General features: G+C 37.9%; 1 protein-coding gene across 9 annotated transcripts in view; it reads left to right on the top strand.

The window, feature by feature from the left end:
• Positions 1 to 22165, top strand: part of gramd1bb (GRAM domain containing 1Bb) — a 198231-nt gene that overhangs the window by 52841 nt on the left and 123225 nt on the right. For 8 of the 9 annotated variants that reach the window (XM_038285818.1, XM_038285820.1, XM_038285821.1 and 5 more), the window contains exon 2: positions 12249 to 13289. The exons of the other annotated variant lie outside the window; for it this stretch is intronic. In XM_038285818.1, the coding sequence (XP_038141746.1) occupies positions 12880 to 13289 (410 nt within the window). In that variant the 5' untranslated portion in view covers positions 12249 to 12879. The remainder of the gene's footprint in view (positions 1 to 12248; positions 13290 to 22165) is intronic. 9 annotated transcript variants of the gene reach the window in all.

Consider the following 22165-nt stretch of genomic DNA (forward strand, 5'->3'; position numbering starts at 1 on the left):
TGAACAACACCCTGGAGTACTTTTTTGATATCTGAAATGCATCTGGAGATCTGGGAGGCTTCTTGCTGTCTGCTGACATTCAAATAATGGAGGTCTATGGTGACCGAGACAGAAAGGTCCATAAAAGTCCACAAAAAACGTGTCAATATTCCTCCATACTGCTCGTCCAATGTATTCCAAGTGTCCAGAGTGGGTAGCATCCGGAATTTACTCGAAACGAAGTCATTTAGAATGTTTTTAGAGCATAAACAGTAGTGTATAGTATTTCCTGAAAGCGCGCACATGCGCGCTCACGACGCTACGGAAGCCGGCAGACCAAACCAGCGCATTCAGCTCGGCAAAGAACTCATGCTCTTCCTTAACACTGAAGTCCTCAGACATTTTTCTTTCGTTGTTTCTTTCTTTGCACAGGTAAACAGCACATTTCTTCTTCTACGCTTGCATTATTGGCGGAGCAGACGCTGAAAGCGCACTTTCATCTGGTTTGGTCTGCCGGCTTCCGTAGCGTCGTGAGCGCGCATGTGCACGCTTTCAGGAAATACTATACACTACTGTTTATGCTCTAAAAACATTCTAAATGACTTTGTTTCGAGTAAATTCTGGATGCTACCCACTCAGGACACTTGGAATACATTGGAAGAGCAGTATGGAGGAATATTGACACGTTTTTTGTGGACTTTTATGGACCTTTCTGTCTCGGTCACCATAGACCTCCATTATTTGAATGTCAGCAGACAGCAAGAAGCCTCCCAGATCTCCAGATGCATTTGAGATATCAAAAAAGTACTCCAGAGTGTTGTTCAGCATGGGGGTGAGTAGAAAATGAAGGCTAATCATGTTTTGGGTGTACTATTCCTTTAAGTCTCATAATCTAATTGCCATTAGTTTTATATGAATTTCTTTTTTTCAGCAATTTAAAATGTGACCACATTTTATTCATCTCACTGATAGCTGCAGTGCCAGAGGTGAAGAAGACCCTGTTAATGGAACTACTGTACTATATCAATGCTTAGTTCTATTATATTCCATTACATTATTAATTCATATTTATCAATTGGTACAGGTTTCTTACCGGTTATTTTGACATCAGCCTAATCAGTCTCCGACATGTGCTGCTGATATTTTTGGGCCAATTTTCTTGGCTGATATTAGTATCTCTTTTTCTATGGACTATATGCCAAACTCCACTAATTCCTGAACTTCAGCCAGCTCCTTTGTTTCCCGTCTTTCTTTACAGAACAAACTGATTTATTCCAGGTGTATGACCTCAATAACCATGAGAATGGCCAGACACACCTGGAATAATCAGTCTGTCCACTAATGAAAGAAGAGCAAAAAAAGAAGGTGGTTCGATCTAATTAAAAAAGTATTTCATTTGAACGAATCAAAGAAAACATTAAAGGAGTATAGCCAACACAGGAAAATCGTTTGAGTATGAAAAAGTAAGGTAACATGCACCAAGCATCCATCCTGGTAGTTTTATGATTATCCTTTTTGAGCCTAAATAGAATTCCAACCACAGGTGCAATGAGCATACATAAACAGATGTGTGAGCCATCTTCCGACAGTTCTGTTAAACTATCAGGCGTTAGATGATCATGATCGACACAGCTACTTAATAGAGCCTGTTTGTCCTGCAAAGCCTCGTGGCAAAGAGAGCTTGGCCTGCCTGAAGACAATATTAGTTAAAAAAATATGATCTACAGCAACTGTCAGTTCAAGTGAATCCTACCAGAGCCTAAGAATAGCCTTGTAATCACTAGTTTCAGTATTGATCAGTATTAATTAGGCCATTTACTTACACATCCATCCAATCCGCAGTAAGATTTAGACGCCTCCGCAGCTTTAGCTTCCTTATTAGGAAACGCCAAACTTTACCCTGTAGTCCTGCCATTATTCGAGTCTTAACCCCCTTTTGGAATCAATTGCTTTTTGCATTTTCAAAGTGGGCCTATACTGTTCTTCATTATTTTCATGGACTTGGTGGATGTAACTCATTTAGCCCCATTACTTCCTTGTTTATGCACATGTGCATCTTGAATCACATGGTGTTATTATTGTTAATGTATAACGAGGGCTTTGTAGAGGAAAAGAGAGACACAAAACGAAAAGATGATATGCCAGCAGGAAGCAGTGAACTTAAAAAAACAAAAACAACTTTTACCTAACTATAGTAAGCTACTGCCATATTCATTTTAAAAAAGTTGATACAGTATAACCTATGTCACTTTATCATATGGAGAGAGTGGCACTGCTGTAAGAAAACAAAAACTGTAATATTGGCCATAAATATTGGCTGGCAATGTATCGAACTATTTCTACTCTTATGTGATTTAGACAGACAGAAGGGATGCACAGTGGTATAAAAATGGACAGTATCTGTAATTAAAGGATGGAAAAGAAAGTGCTTTATTGTGAAAGTACTTTACATTCATCAGTGTCCTTCATGCTTTCATTGTCTTCCTTATTCAGAATTCATTGAACTGGTTTGTGCTCCAAATTTTTATCCAGAGAGTTTGTTAATCAGCTTTAGCATTCCTCCGTAATCTGTCCACAGTCTTTGACATTCTGCTGACAGGGACATAGTGCTAAGAATAGAGATACAGGGAACAATAGCAGTGAACTTTGATTGCCAGTAATGACGCGTGAAAGGCAAGCAATCATATGGCTGTTGTGTCCTGTGTACAAGTCATTACGGTGATGGAAAACTGTGTTCCCTGCCTCAGCTGTAACAGCAGAGTTACTCTGTGGTAGGTCCTTCTGTTGACTCCACTAATGACTGTATGACAAAGTTCACCGTACAACAGATGTCCAGATGGCTTTGATTTTTCTATTTCGTTCTCCTATTTCTTTTTGAATCATTACAGATTGCAGGTGTGTCGACAGTTTCCAGGTAAAACTGAATTTTATTTCCATTATATAACTGACTTAAAATAAAAAATCCATTAAAAAACAGGAGACAGTAAAAAGCCAAAGCAGTGTCAGCAATTAAATACACTCTTTTCGAATAAGGTCAGAGTTGTGCCCTGAAGCTTTAAAGACATCTCCTCTCTGCTCTGGAATTAAGCCCAGTAATGACAGAGTTTGACCTGAGGCAGCTACTGTTGGAACGTGTCAAATTGTAATGGGAAACGTTGTCTTTTCATGATTAATCCATGATGTTCCACGCTCCAAGTCATTGTGTCTGTGTGCAACGAGGCTAGACTTCACACTGTATAGAATGACAGCTGGTATTTAATGACACAAGTTCCTCCTTAATCAATATGCTGTAGATCCTACTTTGGCAATACTTTATTACAGCGGATTACATCAACCGTATTATTATCCTTACAAATATAGTAATTATTTAACAGGAATAAACGTATTTGAGCATATTTGGTTTTAATATGCTGTTTTGTTATTTTGCTTTTTATTAATGTATTATTTATTTAACTTGAATAATTTTTTTTCATTTGGGCAATAAAACTGTTTTATCAAGAACAACAAAGAGAAGATTGCATATATGGGGGTGGACTTATTAATATTTTATGTTTGTGCTGTAACATTTCTGTAAAGGTACTGCAAAGAGAGATGTGTACATATGCTATTTTGCCTTTTTAGAAAGCCCAATTATAAATTAATATCATCACGCAACTTTGAATAAACTCGATTTGACTTTTTCTTTACTTTTTTCTTCGTTGGAGCATTTACCTTCGCTGCACCGTCAACTCTAACATGTTTCGTCTATTTGAATACCGGTCAATGAGAAGTTGGCTTTTATTATTTTTGTACATTTCTAGCTCTTTTTGTGCTGACAGGTTTTACAGGAATGGTGTTCTGGAGTTTCATTCTCTTAGTTTTGGTTTTAAGCTTAGAAAATGTATTAAGGTGTACATCAGATTCAATTTATGCAGCTTTACTCACAACTTTCTTGTGATAAGGTTGCCTTAAAAGATTACATCATACAAATAGCTTCGGCAGCCATAACAGTCTCTATGTTATTGTAAACGTAATTTCAAAAGGTTTTAAAACTGTTAGGTGAAAGTCACATTTATTTGATTAGCTTAATAATGTATACGGTCTGTAAAAAAAACAATGGCAGTAAATGCAACAGTAAAATAGAATCCTTGATCACTTGGATAAAGTGACAAAAATGTTAATTGAGCTACTTTTTAAAGATGGGGTTAGATATTTGTTGATGTGACTTTTTAATTTTTCTTTTTGCCTTCCAACCATCATGGACTGAAACCTTTACAGGTAGATTCTCACACAATATATGATTACCTCTCATAGTTGAGAGCCTATTTAAAGAAATAATCAGAGAACAAGGGCAAATCATCTCCCTGCCTTTACCACCCAACTTTCAGCATTATAAATGCCCATTTGGGTAGATCTGTGGAAACAGGGCCTCTGTATGCAATAATGCAGATGGCCGCTCACACTAAGCTGGGTTCTGCTGGAGGTTTATTTCCTTTTAAAACAGAGTTTTTCCTCTCCACTATAGCTACAAGCATGCTTGTATCGGACTGTATGATCTTGTTGAATTGTCTCTGTATAGTGCCTTGAGATGATTTTTTATGAATTGTTGCTATTAAAATAAAGTGAAATGAATTGAATAAGGCAATATTAATACAGCATTTCTGTATTTTTTGCATTTACCTACAATTAGTAACAGTGTAACACTTTATAATATCTATTAAGTCTTAAAGTGGTGACAGTTTTGACATATCAAAATACCATGAGGCATCGTCACTGTAAGAAGTGTCCATCCAAAGAATAAGAAAGAGCATATTTTTCTTGATAACTAATCTTCTGTAAAATGATTCAACTTATAACAACTGCAATAATCTGCTGAACAGTAGGAAAATTGCTTTTGGTAATACTTGTTGAGAGAATTTTTATAATGATTTCAAGAAGTTGTAACAAGTGCAGTTGTCTTATTTCACTGGTATATTATTGCACCTATTTTGTGTAGAGACCTCTCAGAAAAGATTAATAATCCAACAGAATCTGCTTTTGCTTAGTATGTCAATCTCAACAAATGATCAAAAAGAATTTGGCTAGAAATAAGTTTTTAACACATGTCTAGATTAACAATTTTTGTAGTACAGCCTTATATTAAGATCATATTTTGCATGCTATGGTATCAGATGCTTGGATGCTTCTCTCTACACCATAGAAACACAAGTCACATAAACGAACGCAGATCTGCAGTGTAAAAACAACTGCCGATATATATGATGAACACATTGTGTCTTTTTTTCCTTTTTCTAACCTGTCCTTTTTTATTCTTTTATTTGTAATGCATAAACAGTCTGTTTTATGGCGAATATGGTATTTAAAGCAAAACTGCTATTGTTTTACTTTAAAAAAAAAAAGATAGAGTATGCCTTTGTATTTTTCTGTTATAATTGTTCAGTATTTCATATTATTGTTACATTTTCTCAATGAAGGGTGGCTTTTTTCAGTATAGTTAATGTTTTAAGTTAATGTTTTGTAAGGCTTTGTTTCTCTGGAAGGTCATTTTTAGCCCAAATTTATGTAAATTCTGCCATTTTAAAATCGTTGTAGCATATGGTTCATCTGTATCAGGGAGTAAATAGTAAAGGGAGAGAAAGCTGTTCCCCAGTCTCCTTTGAAGTGCATCTCGGTGAGAGACATGCCATTTCTTCCTTTGTATTCATTTGCTTTTGCCAATAGCGCACTGTAAAACCTCTTTGGGCACTGTAATTTTTTAGATGTGGAGCTTGCAGCATAGTGCACTACAATGGTCCACCTGTGCTTTGTTGAACTTGTTATTCCCACATAACAAAAATCTTCCTCTAAGTTCTCATTGAGCTGATGTACTCCTGTGTCTTTTAAAGACAATGCTGTCTTTTTAAAAACAATATAGTAAAACAATATTTAATGGGAACAAATAGACTATGGATATTAGGCATTGGGTAATTCTGCAATATTTCTTTAGAGACAAACATCCTTAGAAAGGGTAGAAAATGACATCACCATTCATTGATGGAGATGCCATCTTTTGGATTTAAAATCAGTGCTTAGCTGATGTCATCTATTCTTTTATAACATAAATATTGTTGTCTGGAAGAAAATATGTTGCTCTGCATTAAGGACCTATAAACAATATGGACGTCAGTGTTTATCCCAGAAATGTCAGGGGCAAACTGCCAAACTGTTTGTAAGAGAATTATGGCTGCTGCTCAAAGGAGTGTGCTGCAGCCGTAAAGGTGACTTTCTCAGGTCAGGAACTGCAGTTCCCTGTTAATTAGAGTAAGAATAAAAAGATTTTATAATGTTATGTTTGTTGCACATTCATGCCAGAGGAGTCTACAGGGTTATTTTTAATCAGCTTTTGCTAATTTCACATTTTGAAGTGTTGCATTGGAAAAACTTAATGGAAATGGCAACATTCCCAAAAAATCCTTAAGCTTTTACACTCATTTGAGGTGTTTTTGGTGAATTTTGCAAAAAAAAGGTTTAATGAACAAAAGAGGAGATGGAAACTTCCAAATCAGCTCTGACGTATTGAACTTTTACTCAGATGACTGATCAGCTGTTTCAGCTGTCAGCATCTTCCTGGATGTTCCTGTTACAAACATAGACATGGCTGGAAGCACCAGCGCCATTACTAGCTGACATGTTAACGTAAAAACAACTTCCCTGATCACAACACAAACGTCAAAACTTTCCTCTATTAGTGATCTGTGGTTTGTGCTAGATTCCATGATGACGTAATATGGACGACTGTCGTAGGATGGCAACATGCTTTGTGGTGCTTGTTAATTTACTTTAAACCAAATAGAAACACAGCAAATTTCAATTTCTATTTGTTTTACTTTCGTAAAAAAAAAAAAAAATAAGTTCTTATAAATTTACAATTTTTGTGCAACAGGTTATAACTTCTCATCTACTGCATATCATTTTAACCGGTGGGTGTTTTTGTTTTTCCATTTTCTTAATGCAATTTGCTTTATGAACACCGTGCAGAATTACAGCTTAAGGAAACACAAAGCAACTGTTAAATAAGAGGTTACAATATTGATTCCCTTCACATTAATGTTGTTGGAAATCAAGATTTTGGGATTTAAACACTAAGGGCCGGATCTATCAAAGGTTTGCGTGTATAAAAACGTGAGCTATTTCACTGCGCACGCTAAAAATTGTACAAACTGATCTATCAACAGCGTGCTAAAAGGATTTGGTCTTTAAAACGTGCTAAATAGCGCCTCTTATCCATTTAGTACTTTTTCTGCAATGAATATGCAATATGGGGCGTTTACACGCAAAAGTGCGTCTTGTGGGAGGAGAACATGTAAATATATTAATTTAGCACTCGCAAAGCTTACAGATAATAGAATACAATAAAATAGAAATACCCTTCAGTGTCCAATAATGGGGAAAATGAGGTTTCAGTGGTGAGGCAAATTGGCAATGAAAGCATTGAAGTACAGACAAAACTAACTGAAATTTAAAAAAAAGATTAAATTAGACTTTACAGGACAGAAAAAAAAACATCTCACAAAAGATAAATATCTGTTATCAATAATAAATGGCTTAAAAACAGCAGCACAACAGTGCAAATGAAAACATAAATGTATAAAGCAGGGGAAAATTGTTCAAAGGGCATATCAAACTTTGAAAAAGACATTGATGTACATAAACACTTACTGGGCAGTAAGCAGTAAAAGTATTCCTCTTATAACATGGCAGTAGACACAATGTTATTTAGTCACTGTGTGTATCCTCTACTGTTCACTAACATCTCTGAAACCTCAAACTTGAGTGTGTCAGAAAATGTATATTTATTCGGCCAGTATAAAAGGATGTTTAAAAAATGTTTGGTCTTCTAAAAAGTATCTGTACATTCAACTCTTGGTTTGGCCATCTTTTGCATGAATCATTGCATCAAAGGCATGGAGGCGAGCAGCATGTGGCTCTGCTAAGGTGTAATGGAAGCTAAGGTTTCATTGCCTTCAGGTAATAAAAATTGTTGGGTCCGATGTCTCTGAACTTCCTCTTGACAGTAACACACAGATTCACAATTGTTCAGGCTTGGTCATTGTAGGTAGAGTAACATTAAAGGAATAGTACACCCAAAACATGATTAGCCTTCATTTTCTACTCACCTCCATGCTGAACAACACTCTGGAGTACTTTTTTGATATCTCAAATGCATCTGGAGATCTGGGAGGCTTCTTGCTGTCTGCTGACATTCAAATAATGGAGGTCCATGGCGCCCGAGACAGAAAGGTCCATAAAAGTCCACAAAAACGTGTCAATATTCCTCCATACTGCTCGTCCAATGTAATCCAAGTGTCCTGAGTGGGTAGCATCCAGAATTTACTCGAAACGAAGTCATTTAGAATGTTTTTAGAGCATAAACAGTAGTGTATAGGATTTCCTAATAGCGCCCCCATGCGCGCTCACGATTCTACGGAAGCCGGCAGACCAAACCGGAAGGAAGTGCGCATTCAGCGTCTGGTCTGCCGATAATGCAAGCGTAGAAGAAGAAATGTGCTGTTTACCTGTGCAAAGAAAGAAACAACGAAAGAAAAATGTCTGAGGACTTCAGTGTTGAGGAAGAGCATGAGTTCTTTGCCGAGCTGAATGCGCTGGTTTGGTCTGCCGGCTTCCGTAGAATCGTGAGCGCGCATGGGGGCGCTATTAGGAAATCCTATACACTACTGTTTAGGCTCTAAAACGTTCTAAATGACTTCGTTTCGAGTAAATTCTGGATGCTACCCACTCAGGACACTTGGATTACATTGGACGAGCAGTATGGAGGAATATTGACAAGTTTTTGTGGACTTTTGTGGACCTTTCTGTCTCGGGCGCCATAGACCTCCATTATTTGAATGTCAGCAGACAGCAAGAAGTCTCCCAGATCTCCAGATGCATTTGAGATATCAAAAAAGTACTCCAGAGTGTTGTTCAGCATGGAGGTGAGTAGAAAATGAAGGCTAATCATGTTTTGGGTGTACTATTCCTTTAATGTTATGGAGCAAGCTTCTGTATTTTTTGCAGTGTGGGAAAGTGTGAAGTCCTACAGAAAAACATAACATATCTAAACCAACATCTCCATAAAGCTTCTCAGCAGAAGGAAGGATAAAGTGTTTTAATTTTCCCAGAAGATGGCTGTGTTGACTGTAGGCATCAGAAAAAACACAGGAACAGCTCCAGTAGATAACATGACAGCTTAAAGTCCCGCCATCTACTGGATATGTACAGTTTACTCAGTCTGTAAACTTCAAACTGTTCTTCTAGCTACAGAGATTGTGTGCCTCTCCTGCCTTGATCATTTGGGTCTTTGATTTTCAAGAGACATACAGCTTCACTTTAATTGGAAATGTGACCTTTGGAATTCTGTGCACCACTACAGACTATTCTGTTGTCATCTCTGGTTCAGGGGTGGTTTGACACAATAAATGTGACACGTGGCCACTGTGTGGATTCTCTTTTACCCCATTTACACTACCCTTGAAAAACTGTGCCGAGACCGCTCCGAGCTCAGTAACTGAGATAGCTTATCGTGTGTAAATGGAAAGCATACTGAACTGAACCGAGCTAGACACAACCGAACCGAGCTAACTGTAGACTAGTTCCAGAGATGGGCTTGGCTCGGTTTTTCCCTGGCTCAGTTCTCTAATAACAAGAGCGCATGAGCAGAACGCATCATCTCCGTCTGGCTGCACATCCCGATTCACAGTCCATTCCAGTAGTTGGCGGTAATGCCCCTCCAGAAACAGAAGAAGAACAACAACTTCTTTTTCAACTATAAACAACAATCGAAATCTTCTCCATGCAACATATTTAAATAATGGCATTTTAAACAATAACCCGAAGTACAGCAATAATTATCAAGCATAACTTTCTGAATGTGACGGGCACCGCCATTTTGATCTGCTTGATTCCCTCCTTCTTCGTCTTCTTCTTCTTGTGTTTTATGGTGGTTGGCAAACAACTTTTGGGACACTCACCTGGAGTGACGCAGGTCTCAGAGTGTCGCTCATTGCTCCAAGTCTTCTAAAACTCAAACAGCCCAAAACAAAATTCTCTTTCAGAGATCTGGATTGTTTAGTTTTGTAGCTTTAAGTCTGATTTTGATCCTAACATCACTCTTGATATTTTAGGTCCTTTCTAAGCGCTACCCAGGGATTATAAAACAGGTCCAGATATCTTACGACTAACAAAGTCCTCTTTAATGTTTTTATCTGCCTGTACAGTGTCCTTGGGTGTTGTGATAAGGCGCTTTCAAATAAAATGTATTATTATTATTATTCTTGCTCTAAGATCGTCACTAGGAGGCGAGGAGTCAAGGAACCAAGATAGCGTGATCTGTAAACGGTCGTCAGAACCAAGCTAGGCCTGGTTAACTGATCCGAGCCCGGCATGGATCGGTTTTTCAAGGGTAGTGTAAATGGGGTATTTGAGTTGACTCCACTCTTTGCTCACTCCTTGTGAAACCCCTGTAAATTTGTAAAAAGGATTTTCCACACATCCTTCTTCAATGGTTTTTCCCTTCGCTCAACCTTCTTTTAATATAGTCAGGGCTAGGTGTTAACCATAGCCCGATCTCCCAGGGCAAGTAGTTTTTATTGTTGAGAGAGTACAAATTTCATTGCATTTGCCCGCCGGGCAAGTGCAATGATCGCAAAAAAAAAAAATTTTTTATCTCTCAAAATTACTTTAAAATCACAGACATTCTATGAAAACGACCCAGAAAGCGTTGCCAGCGCTATTTTTGTTGTTTTGTACACATTCTCGTGTGATTTGAAAAAGGCGCGTGATTTGAAAAAGCTGGGTGATTTTCCGCCAGATGGCGTGATTTTTGTCCATCCAGCGGTAATTTTGATGTAGTTACCAACACGACAAACGGCTGCATTTATTTTGTCAGGGAAAACTAATCCTGAGTCAGTTAAAAGTCAGGGAATTCTGAAATTATGTAAGACTTTTTAAACCCTGTATAAAATAACTATGTATAATGATTCTCTAGAAAAGTCACATTATATTAATAGTATTATCTTGTATAAACATACCGTGACTCTAAAATAAAAGTTATTCATTTGTGACATTGACTTCTGTCTTGTGATTTATCTTAAGTTTTTAACCTGTCAAGTTTTTTTTTAGATTTTTAACATTACAATTTATATTTTTCCAAGCACACAACAGTTTAAAGCAAAGTTTAGTTTGAAAAGAATGTGCAGGAAGTGTTGAAAAGCATGATGACACGGTGATGTAGGCTTGAGTTTATTATCTGACGCATGCATATACACACCAGGAACCTGTAAACTTAAAAAATACTGAATTACAAAAAACATTTAAAAAACAAACATGTTTCATTGTTATATATACAAAAATGAATATTAGGAACTATATCAAACATTATACAAGTAAAAATAGTTTCTGGGCAAATGAAATGTGAAAGTCACTTGCCCAAAGGGCAAGTGGTAAAAATCCTTAACGTCAACCCCTGATGGTGTAAGATTTTCACAGAATTCTAAGAGGTAGAAGTTTTATTTATCTATCTCTTAGCTAAAATTATACATAACTGGAAAAAAAAGACTAGTTTCTTATTTTTCCATAAAAGTGCATTTTATAAACAAACTATGAATATTTATGCATTTCTGTATTTAAGCATCAACATATTCTTTTATGTATGATTTACTGACGTATGGCACAGAACCTGTAATGCTGTGTGCAGCAACACTATATTTTTTATACTGGGTCATTTATTATTGATGTTTAGTATCTGACAGCTTAGAGAGAATAAAAGGAAACTGAAAATGTGAAGCAAAAACTCTAAATCATTTCCACCTGTATTAAAAAAAAGTAGTAAGTATGCTGATAGGGTTTAAAGACTGTATAAATCTGTTATCCCCCTGTTCCATATCTAATGTGCACAAAAGTCCATATGTGTCAGCAAGTATCTCTGATTCATTCATACTCCCTGGCAAAAATGTAAGGTCTTTCAGGAACGATATTTGGAATAAAGGGTGTTAGGAAAATGGAATAAACTATAGCTGATGCACGGTGGTGGCGGGTGTGTATGTGTGTATGTTTAGAATAGCAGCTATTAACTGTGGCTTGTTATCTTGGTTTCTGCTTGTGTTTGTGTGTGTTCCTGTAGATAATGCTCTGTCCCATTATCTGTCTTTCTAATTGTTTGTATATGGTGTGTGTGTTTGTGTGAGGCTGTTTTAATCTTTCACCCAGAGCCCTACCTGTACCTTAAAGCCCCATCCCCTCCCTCTAACCCTCAGGAAGTAACTTGGTGGAAACGGCAACAAGCTGGTGCACAGGACACGGACCTCAACAACTACAACAACCACAAGTGAGACCTACTGTGTGCTCCTCTCCCTCAGGGATGCCAAAATAAGAACCAAGTGAGAACAATGCCGAATTCTGCACCTAAGGGCTGACATCTGGTGCCTTTCCCTTTAACATGAACAGCAGCAGCTAAGGTACCTGCTCCTCCGACGCCTTGGACAGCAGCATAGCTGCCTGACAGTCCCCTGGGAGGACCAGCAAGGGAGTTGTGTTACAGTCCCTGTCAGGCCTTATGCATGTTTCATCCGCTGCTCTCAGAACAGAAGCCTCTTTTGTTATCTAATCTAGCCCTCTTCTTCTCAGCCTGAGTTTATTGCAACAAGACTGTTCTTCACAGACTGTCAACCAGACGCCAAGCTGATACATATTCAGCAGCTTAGAGCAAGAAGAGGACTTTGTTAGGCGTAAGATATCTGGACCTGTTTTATAATCCCTGGGTAGCGCTTAGAAAGGACCTGAAATATCAAGAGTGATGTTAGAACCAAAATCAGACTTTATGCTACAAAACTAAACAATCCAGAGAATTTTGTTTTGGGCTTTTTGAGTTTTAGAAGACTTGGAGCCATGAGTGACACACTGCGACCTCCGTCACTCCAGGTGAGTGTCCCAAAAGATGCCCCGGCTTACTCTGATGGAGGAAACAATGCTGTGTCAGACGGTTCTGTGCGATCCAGCTCCTCGACCCCAACTCTCCGCCGCAAGCGCTTCAAGATGCGTCGCATGAGGAATGTGCCAAGTGAGAGGGAGAACCCAAGAGCCCGGCTGACCAATGTTCAGCTCACAGCCAGATCCCGATCCAGCTCCAAGGAGTACCTCCAGTTGCCTTCAATTGAAATCACTCCCTCCAGCGATGAAGATGCCCCATCTTCCTGGTCAAGCTGTTCTACTCCCAGTGCTTCTCCACGCCGCAGACGTTTTCTTTTGAGGAGGTGGCTGAAGGTCAGAGAGAAGAAGGAGCAAGGCAGTGAAAGCAGGTTGGTATGGGCCTGCTCTCCTCCTCCTATTCCTTTTTCTCCCATTATCTACACTGAGGCCTTTATTATTGCTGTCACACTTTCTCTGAAAATGTGAAGTTTTATTGGCATAAAGAAAGTAACATGTATTCCATGGAGGAATGATTAGTGCAAGGACTGTCTAACTAAAATACTTGTAAACCAGTGTTTGTTAGAGAAATCGATCAACCTTAATGCTTTTCTGCCCCCTGGTTTCCCTTCATTTACAAGATCTGAGTTAAATCCAATTGTAGCTAGTTTTGCACTGCATGAAAAGTGGGATTTTCGTCAATATACGGCACTGTAGATTGTCGTGGAACTTCAGGTTAGCGGTAGTTTACGGCAATTTGCAGGCTTCGTCGAAAACTCCCGTAAATTGTCAGAAATTGACGTGGAATTTCTTAGGCAGTGTTCCCCCCATGCCTCCCCCCCATGGAATTCTAGGGGAGGCTTTAACATGTAAATGAACATGCTGTGAGCTATACAAATGCAAACCAGGGTTGCAGGGGGGGTTTTACCCCAAGTGACATCTTTCTGAGGAAGAAAATCTCTGATACAAAGAGATCAGGCTTAGTATAGCCTCTCACATTTTAGCTTGAATTGATTTATTTAATTAAAGTATAGAGACCAAAACAGATCTTTAGCCGACAGAGCAATACATTTAGAGCAGTAATTATTTTTTTAAAAATTTGCATTTAAGATAAAAAAATAAAATGTTGTCTGTCAATATGCTCAATTCACAATTACTTAAGTGGAAAAGTTTCAAGAAATGAGTCTGAGATTATTCACTTTATAACATGGCGCATTATCCTGTTGGAAGTAGCCATCAGAAGATTGGTACACTGTGGTCATAAGGTCCGGCCAGGTCAAGATCCGCAATTGCAATTGCACCAAACAGGAAAAAGAACATCGACAAATTCCGGTTCGTCAAATTAAAATATAGCAGCAACAGATTGGTGACTAGAAATTATAGCACAATTCTTATATATATATATATATATATATATATATATAAAAAAAAAACTAACACCGTTTATTTAAATGATTGGATCCAAACTATTGGTTATTCACCAACGAGGAAGCAGATTTCTCATCTCCATCAAAATATTTATTTTATACCGAGGGACTTAAACTTTAATGAAATCCATTCAAAAGAAACTTCTTATTACAGGAATGAAAAGAGATGCTGAGTTTGGAAGTAGTGAACAAGTTCATTAAAAAAAAAGAAGTTTTGAATTATCCTTATCCCCGTTACAAAAATCTACAAAAATATATATATATATTTGGGCAGAAACTGAACATATGCTGGATGATAGTGGGATTTTTTTAATATGTCATATTAAATTAAGCGCTCACAGGGTTCATACAGGAATGAGTGACTCTAATTTAATGCTATTTAAATGCTATTAGAAATGATTTTAATGCCATCAACAAGAATCATGTACACAAGTTATTAGTGTACATGAAATATGAAGGAGCTGCAAGCAGAGTTCCATGACTCCTGTATGTATGTAAACACACACACACACACATATATACGTATATATATATCCTCTAGCTTTTTCTCCGCCTGGAGCGATATAATATATCTGACGAAATTGTTTTTATAAGCATTTTTTATTAAAGAATTATAAATGCTTCGATAAACATATTTAAATAATTTTAGTGCCAATTAAGGCCTTGATTTAAAAAAAAAAAAAAAGAATGATTTTTTAATTATTTTTATTGATCCGCGGAAATTCTGGTTCATCTCGCGCATGCTCTGTACGATCTCCAAGAAACTTAGAGCGGCGGGGTCTGGATCCACAATGGAGGATGCTGCTTTGCTTTGTGCAGGCGGTCTGGAGCGTCTGGATTTCGGGATAAAACTCCTCTTGGACGCGATGGCGACTCTGAATCGAACAAGAAGAACTCAAAGAAGAGATGCTAGCGGTAAATATATGTTTGATTACTGCCTGCTAAGCTAAAAGCAGCCTAGACTAAGCTACCGGCTAATAGCAGCCTAGCTATTAGCCTATCTAGCCTAGCCTTGCAAGAACAAGCTTTATTAAAGTGTATTTTTTGTGATTACAGGAAGCAGTATGCCGTCTTAACAACTCGGAGACTAATTGCAGGCGCTATGAACCGGAGCAAGGGTAAGATTTAAAGAATATGCTTTCATTCTGCGGTAAAAGGCAATGGATACGGATAGATACCGATCATAGCTTTTACATTTTGTTTTCACAGACTACTGTCGCCTCACAATGAGGCGGTGACCTCCTATTTGCTCGGAGCCATAATCAGCAAGTCCAGATTTGCACGATGTTGATAAAGACGACATTGTGTGTAAGTGACTTGTTTTAATGTTTTCTCCTTCCTTGTTACTGTGACTTGCGTTTGATTTTTTTTTTATACCACTCTCATTTAATTGTTTTCCAGCTGCCTGTAAGACGTATTTTCAGACGGTACGCAGGAGCTTCAGATATAGGCTGCCAGCCATCACGCTGCGTGCGGAGGCAATCTGCTCGGAGTCGGGCCAGAAGAAAGAGGGTAAGACTTTATTTGGTGACTATTTTTCAGGTGCATTAATAGATGTGTTGTGTCCATACGCAGTGCGCTGATTCATTGTTTTTTTTTTCCAGCTGCTGAAAGCGAGGCAGAGTGTGCTAACAGATGAGGAAGTGGAACTCTGGAAGTCCGCCTTCCTCGGCGGTGTCTCTGGATGGATTGTACGGTCGCCGCCATTTCGTAGGCCGGATCTCACTGAACTCTGTGTTAAGCTGCAGTCCCGGTTAGAAGCGATGCCGAAGTACAGGGCCACGCACACTAGGCGTCTGCACATCGGACCTGCCTCGGAGGGAATGCTGCCAGTTACCTCCAACCCCGAGGAAGCAAACGGACCCTTCACGGACTTTTAATTTTTAGAAACGCATGTGTTTGGATACGCGTTGTATATAGTTGTGTGTGTTTCAATAAAGCTCTTTCTTTGCATAAACAGCTTCCTGCAAATGTTCATTTCCTGTATAAATTCATTCATGTCCTTGATGGTAGCCTAATAATTGTGTAGTAGTGTAGGATAACATAAATACACACCATATGAATGAATAAATATATGAATGAATAAATATATATATATATATGAATAAATATATATATGTAAATATATATATATGCCAACCAATCACGAGCGACTTTACTTGTTTAAAAAGAAGTGGTTCCGTCCAATACTCAGTAAGAAAATTAAAGCCTGGAGTGGCCACGTGTGGTTTTGCTGCCAATCACGAGCGATTTCATTTGTTTGAGAATAGTGGTTTCAGCCAATACTGAGAAGGTTATTCAAGCCAGACCTGGCCAGCCGCGCGGGTTTGCTGCATTCATATGCTAATTAGGGCCATTAGTACAGCTGATCGCTCTCCACATACGTCACGGTACGTTTTCGACAATTTGTGGCACGACAAACGCGGACAAGCACGGGTTGCAAATTGTCGGAAACTGACGAAAATCAGGCAGATCTGCGGGAGTTTACGGGGGTTTACGGGGACGAAAATCTCACTTTTCATGCAGTGTTGGTTATTTATTGTCATAAAAATGTTCAGTTATTTCTTTTGTCAAAGGTCGCAGTTTAGGTTCGAATCAGACTCCTAATGAACCAGTTATTTGAGTTTCTAATGAAATTCATAATTGCAAAGATTCTTAGAACATACGTCTAGAACAGTGGTTCCCAACCCTGCTCTTCAGGGAATCCTGCCCTGCATGTTTTATGTCTGTGTTCCACATACCTGAATCAAATTAGGGATTCTCCTCTGCAATCAAGTTCTGCAGAAGCCTGTTAATCATCCAGTCTTTGTTGTTGTGATTCAAAAAGGACATACCTAAAACATGCAGGATAGGGGTCCCAAAGGACCCTAGACCAGAAAGGTTAATAAAAAAATCAATAGGTTATTTCCTATTTGGTTGATGACGGTGTGATTTACTCCAACATGAGATCAGCAATGTTGCATTCTGAGTAAAGGTCACATCACTTGAATGTCCTTTATGAAAGTGTTGAAAATGTAGAATTTGTAACGTAGCAATTGTCCTCCATTTCTATCAGGAATTGTAAAAGTCATCATGAACATGCATAATGCTTAAGGTCATACAAAACTCTCCATTATATTTGTATCTCAGTATGACATTTAACACCCTTAAAATTCTTGCTGTATTCTACAAAATCTATACAATCCCGCTAGTCTACTCCAATTAGTTCCTCTGTTGCATCAGGATAAAGGCTGCTTGTAAGATCAGATGACCTTAGATGGAATAGATGAATTCTCACTGTCTTTATATCTGACAATCATTCTAGACTTTTCTGCTAACTAAAGGAGCCTGTGCTTATTTATCATTGCAGATTCCACAGATATATCTCCATGCATTAAAATGTCATAAAACTTTTATTTATTTCATCAATTAAAATATATCTTCTATTAATTTATTGCACAAAGTGATAAACAGCCCTCCCAGGAAAGATTAGCTGATAAAAAGATAAAAAAAATACCGGATGATTGTGTAGACACCTCATCCAGGAGGTCCTGAAGAAATACATTTAAAGCAATGCATGCCTCCCTCCCTCGTGATTCACTAAGGGGAAACAAAAATGGACTTTGTTGGAAAGTTCCTTAGCAAAACCATGAAAAAAGCACGTCTCATAACTGTATGATGATCATCAATGATTATCAGAATGTTTTTAGACTCCTATTTTTTATTTATGTTAAAAAATAAATATAAAAAAAATTAAAAAATAGAAATAGAAAACACCAATTTTATGCCATTTCTAAAAGAAGCCCATAGGCGATCAGAAACGTTTTCCCTCTCGTTCACCTTACAATGCATCCTTTACGTCTCTCTGCACCAGTTAAACCTTTGAGTATTTCCAGAATAATCAGAAACTCCTAATTCTGATGAGCTACTCTTTAACCATTTATACATTCATCAACATTTGTGTCATCTGAGCCTAAGTCTATTATTTCATTTATTATATAGATCCACTCCACACACTGATCAGCAAAAACTTGTTTATGCTATGAATGCTTTGTACTTTAAAATGTCCTTCTCTTAAATGATAACCCCTCCCTCGCCATAACTAACAATTTCTTCAATATTAGGTGCTTAGAACATAAATTTTAAAGTTTTACATTTTATAGGGCCCAAATTTCTGTACTTTTGACTTCAAAGGAAACAGATGTGCATTACACCAAGGGGGATATTGGAGAAATGCACATCTGTTTCCTTTGAAATCAAAAGTACAGAAATTTGGACCTTATAAAAGAAGGGTGTAAATTTGCAATAAAAGTTGGTGGGGACACTCTAAGGGTGGGGGCTGATGGACTTACAGCTTCTCAACCCGAACACTTTCAATAGGGTTTATATTTTCCAAAAATTTGCTCAAACACATATTTATTGAATGCTTTCCTATTGTTGAGAACACAAGAGTATCATAATAAACTGATATTTATAGTTATAGACAGAAGACTGCCTTTAGTGCATTATTTTATAAAGGGCTCAAAAACATCAATGTATAAAAAATGACAGATAACAGCCGATACCGATGCCAACAGCAATATATCATGCATCCCTAATATGGACACAACTTCAATTCCATCCATCCATCCATCCATGAATGACTTCCTTTTAAGCTGCATCAGTGATTATCCTCCTTCACAAGCAGCAAAATCTAATTTAGAAATTTGTCCCATGTGTCATTAACAGCCAAAGTCTATATATTGAACATTATATTTCAAAAATGATTTATACACTGATTTTTATTATTTGTGCTTTAATTCCTGCAGGTTTATTAGATTTTAATTTTAAGTCTGTGTCCTGTGAGTCTGGCTGTCTCTGGGTTGGCTGGCACAGCTATTTCGGAACCTAGCTGAACTACAAAAGACAAAAAGATACATTGAATTTTATTATAGCATTGCATATTTCTTCTTGTAAACTTAGATATACTGTATTTTATTGCATGTTGCATATCCCAGTAAATCTGTTTCACCTTTAAATCAGCAGCTCTCCCTAATTGTGTCTCTGCTCTGCTTAAAAACAGATTTATGAACCAGTCTACCAATATAATGATGCCAGAGAAAATAGTTGTCCAGATCTCTAGAAGCTCTGCACTCTGATTCTCTGTTCAATGATAAAACAACAGATATGTATTAATTTTAATATACAGGTGCTGGTCATAAAATTAGAATATCATGAAAAAGTAGATTGATTTCCGTAATTCCATTTAAAAAGTGAAACTTGTATATTATATTCATACATTACATACAAACTCATATATTTCAGATGTTTATTTTGTTTAATTTTGATGATTACAAATGACAACAAATGAAAATCTCAAATTCATCATATCAGAAAATTAGAATATTGTGAAAAGGTTCAAAATTGATGGCCCCTGGTGCCACACTCTAATCAGCTAATTAACTCAAACCACCTGCAAAAGCCTTTAAATGGTCTTTCAGTCTAGTTCTATAGGCTACACAATCATGGGGAAGACTGCTGACTTGACAGTTGTCCAAAAGACGACCATCGACACCTTGCACAAGGAGGGCAAGACACAAAAGGTCATCGCTAAAGAGGCTGGCTGTTCACAGAGCTCAGTGTCCAAGCACATTAATAGAGAGGCGAAGGGAAGGAAAAGATGTGGTCGAAAAAAGTGTACAAGCAAGAGAGATAACCGCACCCTGGAGAGGATTGTGAAACAAAACCCATTCAAAAATGTGGGGGAGATTCACAAAGAGTGGACTGCAGCTGGAGTGAGTGCTTCAAGAACCACCACACACAGACGTATGAAAGACATGGGTTTCTGCTGTCGCATTCCTTGTGTCAAGCCACTCTTGAACCACAGACAGCGTCAGAAGCGTCTTGCCTGGGCTAAAGAGAAACAGGACTGGACTGCTGGTGAGTGGTCCAAAGTCATGTTCTCTGATGAAAGTAAATTTTGCATTTCCTTTGGAAATCAAGGTCCCAGAGTCTGGAGGAAAAGAAGAGAGGCACTTCATCCACGTTGCTTGAAGTCCAGTGTAAAGTTTCCACAGTCAGTGATGGTTTGGGGTGCCATGTCATCTGCTGGTGTTGGTCCATTGTGTTTTCTGAGGTCCAGGGTCAACGCAGCCACATACCAGGAAGTTTTAGAGCACTTCATGCTTCCTGCAGCTGACCAACTTTTTGGAGATGCAGATTTCATTTTCCAACAGGACTTGGCACCTGCACACAGTGCCAAAGCTACCAGTACCTGGTTGAAGGACCATGGTATCCCTGTTCTTAATTGGCCAGCAAACTCTCCTGACCTTAACCCCATAGAAAATCTATGGGGTATTGTGAAGAAGAAGATGCAATACACCAGACCCAACAATTCAGAAGAGCTAAAAGCCACTATTAGAGCAACCTGGGCTATCATAACACCTGAGCAGTGCCACAGACTGATCGACTCCATGCCACGCCGCATTGCTGCAGTAATACAGGCCAAAGGAGGCCCAACTAAATACTGAGTGCTGTACATGCTCATACTTTTCATGTTCATACTTTTCAGTTGGCCAACATTTCTATAAATCCTTTGTTTTTATTGGTCTTCAGTAATATTCTAATTTTCTGATATGATGAATTTGAGATTTTCATTTTTTGTCATTTGTAATCATCAAAATTAAACAAAATAAACATCTGAAATATATGAGTTTGTATGTAATGTATGAATATAATATACAAGTTTCACTTTTTAAATGGAATTACTGAAATCAATCTACTTTTTCATGATATTCTAATTTTATGACCAGCACCTGTATAACTCTGAGTAATGGTCTTATGAGAAGCCCAGTGTTTTTTTTTTTAACGTACAAATGTACAATATGTTGCCATTTTTCAGCTGAAAAAGCTCCGTATGCAACAAACTGATTTTTCGGAGGCATCTCTGATTTTTTTAACCAACCAGTCTCCTAACTTTTACTTAAACATATATCAGAATAGCTGCCATTTAAAATTCACTGAGTGCTGCTGCGAATTTATGTTAAAACGGCTTACCCAAGTTGGTCAGATGAAACCGAATTTATGTGAAAACCGCGTGCCATATACTGTGTCTCCTCCGACTCGTAGCGACTCTCTAAGCAGTGAAATGCAACCCCAAATAATATTATGTCCCAAAGCAACAAATCCAATGATATTTCACCAAGAGGTGGGACTTGAGAGCGGCGGGAGAGAGAAAAAAAATGACTCTCTCAACACAGACAGCTGCACCCAACCCCAGTTACTGTTGGCTAACGTATATCGGCGGAAAGGAAAAGGAAAAATAAAAAGCAGAAATTATTGGTGGGGACTGTCCCCTCTATGTCCAAAGTTGGTGGGGACATGTCTACACCAGTCTTTCAGAAAGTTACGCCAGTGTTCTAGTTACTTCCAACACCACCTGCTCCATATCAACTGTTTATCTTATTCTTTGTCGTGTCCCCCATATCTACACCTCCTGTGTATTTCCTCATTGTTGGATCCTCTTCATTACTTCATTTCGTCATGTATGTTTCTCCTGAGCTTTTCTAGTTTTTGGTTTCTGAGTTCCCAGCTTTTTATTTCTGGATTTATATTTTTGTACCATCTACTTTAGCATTAAAACTGCAAATATGATATCTGCCTCCTCTAATCTGAATTTGGGTCTAAAACAACATCCACCAACCCTGACACTTTGGACCCTATCTTCAAAGATTCCAGATAAATTGGACTAAATTGCACATGGAAAAGTATTTATTTTTTACATGTGTAGTAAACCAGCATTTTGCTGGTGTTCTACAAAGATTACTTCACATTTGTGAAGACATGCAAACTAAATTGGTTCTGAAGCACCAAAATGTGCAGAT

Source organism: Cyprinodon tularosa, unplaced genomic scaffold, assembly GCF_016077235.1.
Source record: "Cyprinodon tularosa strain WSP-4 unplaced genomic scaffold, ASM1607723v1 ctg215, whole genome shotgun sequence".
Classification (NCBI taxonomy): Eukaryota; Metazoa; Chordata; class Actinopteri; order Cyprinodontiformes; family Cyprinodontidae; genus Cyprinodon; species Cyprinodon tularosa.